This window comes from Austrofundulus limnaeus, unplaced genomic scaffold (genome assembly GCF_001266775.1).
Source record: "Austrofundulus limnaeus strain Quisiro unplaced genomic scaffold, Austrofundulus_limnaeus-1.0 Scaffold183, whole genome shotgun sequence".
Lineage (NCBI taxonomy): Eukaryota > Metazoa > Chordata > Actinopteri > Cyprinodontiformes > Rivulidae > Austrofundulus > Austrofundulus limnaeus.
Genome location: NW_013952585.1, coordinates 617,205 through 626,784, shown reverse-complemented (window position 1 = coordinate 626,784; position 9,580 = coordinate 617,205). Strand labels below are relative to the sequence as shown.

At 38.6% G+C, this 9,580-nt stretch overlaps 1 protein-coding gene across 2 annotated transcripts in view; it reads right to left on the bottom strand.

Moving 5' to 3' along the window:
- Positions 1-9,580, bottom strand: part of arvcfb (ARVCF delta catenin family member b) — a 352,935-nt gene that overhangs the window by 9,643 nt on the left and 333,712 nt on the right. The window contains 2 exon segments of one of the 2 annotated variants that reach the window (XM_014018096.1): positions 1,782-1,961; positions 4,507-4,598. In XM_014018096.1, the coding sequence (XP_013873550.1) occupies positions 1,860-1,961; positions 4,507-4,598 (194 nt within the window). In that variant the 3' untranslated portion in view covers positions 1,782-1,859. 2 annotated transcript variants of the gene reach the window in all.

Sequence of the window (9,580 nt, the reverse complement as noted above, 5' to 3'; positions counted from 1 at the left end):
TATTTATAGTGAGCAATACTTCAAATAAGGTATTTTATATTTACTGTTGGCCCACATATGTAACAGAGTTTGTTGTTGTGAAGTGAAACAATCTGGACACAGTTTCTTGTTACAAATACAACTACTGAGCCACTGACAATAAACAATAATCAGGTATAGAAGAAATTGAAAACTAAACATTCTGGTCAACAACCTCAAAACTTACATCTTAATCATCTGATTATATACATAAATCTATGACCTAAAATTCTAATGTTTGACCTTACAAGTGTTCTGCATGACAAATAGATGAGAGCGTTCTTTTTCCCTTCACTACAGCMTTTCATTAAAAAGCACTTGAGTCCCAGGAGGATGTGCTTGTTGTGCTGAACAATGACTCCTCTTCATCATTCACCTCCGCTTGCAGCATCGGCTGTCGGGGGTAGCAGTGAGCYAGGGGCTGYGCGTACATTTAAATGAGGCGGGCGGTGTCGGATTGTAAACACAGACCAGAGTCCGTCAGTGCGCTGCGAGTGTTACAGAGTGGATAAGTTGTGTTTGTGTATTCCCAAGTACATCTCTCTGGGCAGCTACAGTACATTAGGCTCCATGGCAGCTGAATATTTGATGCAGTGCACTGCACGTTTACTTTTATTTACTGAAGCAAAACACTAAATCCTAAATTGTGAGCTGATGTGAGGTGTGTTCCAGTGACTTCTCCAGCTGGCTGCTTTAAGGGTAACAGCAGGTCTACATGAAGTGCGGGGATGCAAAGGAAAAAAAAAACTAAAAAGGTATAAATGATCAACTAGTAGAAAATAAATGGATGCAACAATCTAACCCAGAAGGTGCAGGGATTTATTTTTGTTTGTGCGTTGACTCTTTTTTTAATTCACAGACCTACCATGCATGCATTTAGACCCAGGAGTCAACAGGCTGGGGTTTAACGTCACAAGCGTCCACCAGACTGACCGCAGGCCTGTTACTCCTGATATAGTGCTTCCTATTTGTGTCATTCTGGAGCCACAGCAGGATGAGTTAGGAAAAAAAACAGTAAAACAAAAAGAGGTCATTACATTTGACATATATGCTTCGTCACTCACACACACACATGCATCCAGGGTCAGAGAAGCCAGCATTAGTTCCCTGATTTTAGGAAGGYCTTTGGAAAGAAGTCAGAAAGGTTACAAAAACAGGCAAAAACCATGCAAATCAAAAGAGAGAGACATTTGAAGAGCCAAGCTACAGTCAGAGCAGGAAGGATCATCTCTGGGAAGCACGGATGGCAACGTAGTAAAGTTTTGCGTACTCTGAGAACGAGCACACCTCCCTGCTGTGATTACCTCTGTTTGGAGTATCTGAGTGTATTTCCAACATGCGCCCGTTTGTTCAACAAATGTGACATGAATGNCAGTGAGCGAGGGGCTGGGCGTACATTTAAATGAGGCGGGCGGTGTCGGATTGTAAACACAGACCAGAGTCCGTCAGTGCGCTGCGAGTGTTACAGAGTGGATAAGTTGTGTTTGTGTATTCCCAAGTACATCTCTCTGGGCAGCTACAGTACATTAGGCTCCATGGCAGCTGAATATTTGATGCAGTGCACTGCACGTTTACTTTTATTTACTGAAGCAAAACACTAAATCCTAAATTGTGAGCTGATGTGAGGTGTGTTCCAGTGACTTCTCCAGCTGGCTGCTTTAAGGGTAACAGCAGGTCTACATGAAGTGCGGGGATGCAAAGGAAAAAAAAAACTAAAAAGGTATAAATGATCAACTAGTAGAAAATAAATGGATGCAACAATCTAACCCAGAAGGTGCAGGGATTTATTTTTGTTTGTGCGTTGACTCTTTTTTTAATTCACAGACCTACCATGCATGCATTTAGACCCAGGAGTCAACAGGCTGGGGTTTAACGTCACAAGCGTCCACCAGACTGACCGCAGGCCTGTTACTCCTGATATAGTGCTTCCTATTTGTGTCATTCTGGAGCCACAGCAGGATGAGTTAGGAAAAAAAACAGTAAAACAAAAAGAGGTCATTACATTTGACATATATGCTTCGTCACTCACACACACACATGCATCCAGGGTCAGAGAAGCCAGCATTAGTTCCCTGATTTTAGGAAGGYCTTTGGAAAGAAGTCAGAAAGGTTACAAAAACAGGCAAAAACCATGCAAATCAAAAGAGAGAGACATTTGAAGAGCCAAGCTACAGTCAGAGCAGGAAGGATCATCTCTGGGAAGCACGGATGGCAACGTAGTAAAGTTTTGCGTACTCTGAGAACGAGCACACCTCCCTGCTGTGATTACCTCTGTTTGGAGTATCTGAGTGTATTTCCAACATGCGCCCGTTTGTTCAACAAATGTGACATGAATGTCTAAGAATCAAAACCTGCTTGGGAAAAAAAAGAATCTGCTGGAACAAAACAGATTAGCTAAAAAAAAAGCTTCATGGGACACATAGCAAAAGATATARGGCAACACTACTGGCATGATTCTGATTTGGATCCAGCAAGGATGGGATTTTTGTTCAGAACCATTTTCTTAGATTTTCAGGAATTGTTTTTAAACGTATATTTTTTGTATAAAAATCCCTTCATGCTTCTTTTTGAAGTGAAGTTCAAAGTGGGTGAGAAATTGGACACGCTGTACACATGCAGTACTTTGAAGTGAAGGTTTTAATAGCTGAAGCCAACACCATATCTCACTATTAAAACCAGACTGTTGATGAGTCTGAAAATGCACTGACTGTGTGGCTGGAGGTGCAGCAGAGCACATGTGTGAGAAACCAAAAGAGCAACAATAATTCTAACTGATGTTCAAATACCTTGATGGGTAGGGGCAGGGGGTACCACTGATTTCCTTAATTTTGGGAGATCGGGGATCGGCCGATACTCAGATAAGATRGGTGGAAAATATCTGCTTCTCTTCTACCTCCACAAAGGTCTGAAAATCAACAACTGTCCTCTTTTGCTCTGCTGTGAGCACTACCTCATGTCCAGTTAAAGCAAGTTTGTATTGTTTCACAGGTATTGTTCAATGTTTTTCAATAAAATAAGATTGGAACATTGAAGGTGTARTGTGACCRTYTAACATCTAAAAGTGTCAGTTGTATAAAAATCTGTATCGGCCAAAATCATAATCAGCAGGTCAGACWTTTTAAAGACCGTTGATCGGCCAGGYAACAGTAATCTGTGTTCTACATTTTAGAGTAATACCTGTAACGCCGGTTTCACACAGCAAGATAATTGTGCCAAAGTTGGGCCAGATTTTGMCCTGACATTCTTAAGGATGCTCCAATTATCATGATGGCTCTAAAGATAATCTTATGAGGTCTTCCTGCCGTGTGTGGTGTGCTGAGAGGGATCTAGTCGGCTCAGAAGGATGTTGGGACCGCTCCGATCTTAAATCGGGGATATTCAACATGTTGTCAGCGTGTATGGTGTTCCCTGAGGACAAACAAGCATGCAGCCTTTCGAATGTGATGTGTAGCCAATCAGAAAGCGATTTGARGGAAACACAGAGTGAAATACAAAATACAGAAGACAGAACAACTGCCATGGAACATCAGAAAGTTCCGTGGTCATCTGAGACGTCTTTGTGTTTCGTTTATCACAATGTGTGGGGTCTCTCAGTCTTTGAAAACCAGCAGACAATTTTAAAATCTTGTTGTGAACCAGGCATTACTCTTAACAATGGCAGTAGATCCTTTACAGTAGACTTTTCAAACTAGAAACTGCTTTTCGGTTTGACATTTCATTTTTCAATAACATTACATTTAAGGGGTGGGGGGGGGGGYCCCTTTCTGAAACACATTTTACCAGTCAACCTAGAATTGTTTCAAAATTCAGGTAAAAAAAGAGCAAAACTAAACTTGGTTTAAATGATATTAGCATGGGAATCTTTCTTAGAAAGGACTTTAAACCTGCATAAAGAAGCAACCTCATCACTGTTTGCATTTCAGAGTCCCGACAGGCAAATTCCATCCACCGCACACTTTAATAGATAAAAACTAAACAATCAAGAAGTACTTGGAAGTCATCTGACATGTCAGACATCCTCTGAGGCCAATATCTTCTGACTCCACTTTGAGGCTGGATTGCCACTAGGCTTGACAAAAACAAACCGTGGCTGCAGCGTGCATAATCAGCAGACGACCTCTTCATAATTCCCCTTCGCCCGTTTCAGAAACGGGGCTCGTCGGCGGGAAGTGGGCTTGTGCTGGCAGTTCTTTTAATCAGTCGCAGATTAATTACCTTACAGACTCCAAAAGCTTACACTCAATTAACTGGTGGCTCCCAGATCTGAGGCTGTGGCAACATTAACAGACAACAACAACTCGCAGCCTCTTTAAAGAGTCGACAGTATTAAGAGCCTCTAATGAGGGGCCACTGCAGAAGGCACGAGAGAAAGACAGCAAAGAGAGAAACACACGTAGAGGGAATGTGGTCGGTTTGTCTTGCCACATGAAATCATTATTTGATGTTGCGTGCCCTGAAACCTAGATGAGATCAGAGGTTGAGTTTTACCTTTAATGGTTCTCGTTCTGTTGGGTCGGTTGAGCCATCGTCTGTTTTATATTTGCAGTCCTTGTCCCTCTGGTCAATGGTGGAGTAACCATCTAATGAGGTCAGAGAACAAATCACTTAATTCCTCTGACTACAAAAGGAAAAAATATATATAAATAAAGTGTAAGAACAATTAAAAAGAAAATATCCCCATGAATGCATTCACACTCCTAGTTTTTGCTTTTTTTGGTCAATCATTCTGTCAGTAGGCTCCGAACAGAGTATTTCAAGTATTATATTTACATCTGTTGGGTACAATGCACAAGATTTGATCTTAAAACATGTCATGTCGTCATGACAGCTCATACGTTAACAATATGACCTGACATGTGGGAGACTGATGGGATCGACTGAGAATCGACATTTATGAGGTTTTTACTCTCAYATGTTTCACTGGTGTTACAGTGATGAGCAAAATAATGAGAACAGTGAGTTCTGTCGCTGCACCCCGACTCCCACTGCTGTCTGAACAGAAATGTGCCGCAGACAGAGTTCAAGCTTCTATTCAMCCATGAATTACACTAAAATGCAACTTTTTTTGTTGGATTGGATCAGTAACTGTGATTATAAAAAACAACTGCTCATAATATCACTGGGGAAATATTTGGAGAATACTCTGTGTGCTTTATGGACATGAGCAGGCTTATTAATTCAGTCACGTTTGGTAATCTTATTCATGATTTTAGTCACATGTCTGGTAAAAAATATACAAGGAAAAGTCACAGTAAGTTTGCCATTTGCAGGAGCAGGAAAGTATATCAAAATTGTCTGAATCATGAATCATATATGTATCTAGTACACATATAAGGGGTGTCCCATGTATGTATTTGTACTGTACATATTTCAGGGTGCAGTGTATGCAATCAGGACACAAAAAAATCATCAATCCCACTTATATTAATACACTAGATATGTTTTATTGATTTTTTCCAAGTATCACAACAAAAAAAGTTGTAAAGTTAAATACTATGTAAAGCACTATGCATCAAAGCAAAGTAGGAATGAAGAGTTCAGCTTTAGGACCTTCATGCTCTGTTTCAAATCAGCAGTGTGGAAAAATTTATCGTTCATGATAATCCACAGCAGGAGTTGAAAGTGAGAGGTGGATGTATGGAAAGCCAGAAAGGTCATAATTAATTTGAAATGCTCTCTACCATCGAATAAATACTATTAAATATGCAACAAGTCATTTAATAAGCCCCAACTGTGTGTGAACAGCAAACTAGCACACAACTTGTTGGAAAGTGCGATTCTTTAATATTTTATCTATTTAGTATTTTCACATTAAGATTTGTTTATTCTATATTGCCTTTTAGTTTACATCATAGGCCAAGTTACTGTTATGCTTTGATCATTTGCTTCTTGTGCTTTTTGCTTGATGTGACCTGTAGTACACTGATTACAGTTCAAACTGGATTAAAAGCATAAATAAATGGCTATTTTTATTTTTTTTAGGTTAATAGTGAAGTTATGAGTTGACAAGTCATACTGTACTGTAAGCTACATTATACTCCCTACCAATATGTGTAGTTTGAAACAGGAATAAAATAAAGAACTTAGTATTTGACTTTTTTTATTATACCCAAATCATAACCCAAAAACTGTAAGTACAAACGCTGATACACTTGTAAAGGTTATTTTGCAAAATAAAACGATAATTTTAACAAAACACTATTATGTTGCTATAATCATTGGGCCAAATGAGCAGTGGTTGTGTTAACATTATGGTGTCCTGATACTGGTATCAGCATCAGACCCTATGTAACAGAATTTTCAAAAGTACTTGTACAAACTGCCTCCACACTCGGGACCAATAACAACACAGGCGTTGCTTTTTCATTAAATGTATTAGTTACATTTCAAGTGAAAAGTTGTCAGTTCCATGGTCAAAAAATGTACACAAGTTGAAATAAAATCCTTGTCTTATTTGTATCTTTGTCTTATTTCTTGTATTATTATTACTCTTTGTGTAATTTTTATTTACCGGTATTTGAAAATGTTGCAACAGTATACTGTATATCATGCTGTATATTTGATTTAATCCAGTCAAAGGGGCTGCAGGCCTAAAAGGAAGGACAGCCACCTTGTTCTACATGAAGAAAAGTGTTTTCCAAGTKACTGTGTAATGTTTTAGTTCTAACTCAGTGAGTACACATTATCAGCAAGTACCCAAACTGAAGTACTTGTACTCGGTTTGAGAAAAACTGGTATCAGGACACACCTAGTTAACATTTAACATTAAATTTAATATGGCAGCAGTAGATGAAAATAGCAAGTCTATCAAACAGTCTATGTCACGTCATTAAATGTATAACTGTACGGCAGTGACAGCGAGGAGAATTTAACCTGAGGATGCCCTCTCCACTGTCAACATGAGATGAGAGATCACTGTCTCTTTACAGCTGCAGGTTTTTTCTGAAAACGTGCTCTGCCACAAAAAGTGAGATCAACTTAACAAGCAGACAGCACTGAGACAGGAGCAGTCAGAAATGTTTTATTTAGTCAGTCGCTTTCAAGAAGTTTTGTCAAGTTTGTTGGAAAGTGACATCTGCTTATTTTTTTGATGTCTTGTGTTTCTTACTGTTTATGTCACAATGTTGTCACCTGAAGAACTGCAGATGGAATTCAAAAGGTTTGCTTTTTTAAGCTTCTGTTTGGCTGCAAGTTTTTAATGAATGACAAACTGGTTGATGATTTTCRAAGTGTTATTAAAGCAGAAAGGCTGTTCCAAAAAAATAAATATGTGAGYATGTGTGTTATTTGTCAGTCTGCGTTATCTCCCTCTTGTGCTCCCTCATTGTTATCACACATTCCCCTCAATCTGGTTCCTGTTGTTTAATCATCCTCACCTGTTCAGTCATCTCCAATCAGTCCTGTTCCCAGGTGTTCCTCATTTCCTCATTCCTCTGTCTGCATAAATACCTTTCTCTTCAGTTCATTCCTCGCTGGATCATTACATGGATTACTCCTACTGTTTTGTTGTCATCGATGTCCCTCAGAGTTTTAGTTTTATTTTAGCTGCCCTGACAGCTCTTTGTTTTGTTTGTTTAAATAAATCTTTTTATTTAAATCTCATCCTCCGTCCGGATTTGGGTTCATTCTGCACCTCAACCTAACAAAATAAATAAAAAAAGTTTCCCTACAGAAAGTGAGGGTACAAAGCTTAGTGTTCCAGCTTTCAACTTCGACTGTAACGTGTTTTAGTCCTAGTTTAATTTTCAGTACGAGTCCCAGGAGGGAGTGTGAGATGTTTGAAATAAACAGGCTCAAAGGCTCAGAGGAAATTCAGCTTCATAAACTCCCGGAGGCCGACTTCGGGTWAGTGAGGAAGTGACAACATGAAGGACAAAAAAACTCTGAAAAGACACTGCTGAGTAAAAACAAAGACTTAAGGACAGTAAAAGTTACAGTTTGATATTTACTGTGACGAGAGCACAGCAGAGAAAACCTGAAGCTCAGTCTGAAGTCTAAAGTTAGGTTTATAGTTGACACAGAGCGAGGGGGCGGGCACCAGTAGTGACGCAATCGAGCCGTCCCACCCTGCATGTTGACCCTGTGCGTGTGTCCCGGCGCGTGGTTGTGCACCTCCGAATTTTTGTAACTCCACAAAGGCTGCGCAAACTACAACTCAGCCTTGAAGATTTTACTCTCAAACTAATAAAACAAATGTCCGTTCTGCTGGATGGTCCATCAAGCAGACTGGATCTTACCTGGACACAGCTCGTATAAAACGTATCATTTCAACACTGCCACATTTCCTGCTGCCTAAAAAGCATTTATACATCATTTGTCCAAAAAATAATAATCCTCCACAAACAAGCTGAGTTGCAGGGCCAAAACAGCTGCAGCTTTTTGAGGATAATTTTGGGCAGTGATCATATAATGCACACAGAGTGTGGAGGCATGAGTGTCACCAGAACTTAATGAAGACAAAAAATAAAAAATAAGGAGGAAAATGCTGCTTTGCCAAAGAGAAGCTCATTTTTTAGAGAATGTACTTTATAATTTCCACTCTTACAATTTAATAAACAGCTACTGTTAGAAAAACTCTAAGAATCTGTTGTTTTTTCCTCCCGGTTGACAAACAACTTATTCACAAACATATTTACTGTACAAGTGGCTGAAATGTTTCACCTGATGCTACAGCAGTTTAAATTGAACAACCTGAAGTGAAACTCATATTGTCCCATCATGTTAAACGTATATAAATGTCTATGTTTCAACCTTAAACAAAACATCAGCACACTAAAGGATGAGTTATGGTATTGTAAGCATAGCTTTATCAAAATAGCCATGATAAAAACAGAAATACATACACAGCGAGCAGACACACACAGTCAGATAATTATGTTTTAATATTTTCTAGTACTTTGGTTTTACCAGCTTTGAGGATTCTCAGGGTTGAATCATTTATCTAAGGACATTCTTGGAAAAATGTGCTTTACTATTTCTCTTTTTCAAAAATTCTGTATTTGAAGGATATCTTTTTGATGAAATGATGATCTAAGAATATAATTTGATACAGTTGCTGTCACAAATATCCCATGTAAAAAAAATATGACAATAAATATGACAACAAATAAATAAATAAATAAATAAATAAATAAATAAATAAATAAATAAATAAAACAATGAAAAACACATTTTTCAGCCAAACATATTTTTGAATCATTCTTTCCAAACTAGGACTTGTTTTTTAAAAACATGGCTCCATGTACAGTAAAAATTTGTAAAAATTTACTTACCATGTGAACAAATGCTAACTAAGACCTTTGATGTTCGCATAACATTTCATTTGGACAAAATGTGAGTCCTTTAATTTTAACTTGAAGTGTAAGCTCCACATAAACTGTCAGACATGAGAAATACAGTATTTGTTAAACTCTTCTCTCCAAGACAACAGAATAGTGTTATTTAAGCCTTAATCCTTTTGCTATTTCTGCTCCTTCCCAGAAATTCATCTGAACAGGTCAAAAGATGGACAAACACACACACACACACACACACACACACACACACACACACACACACACAC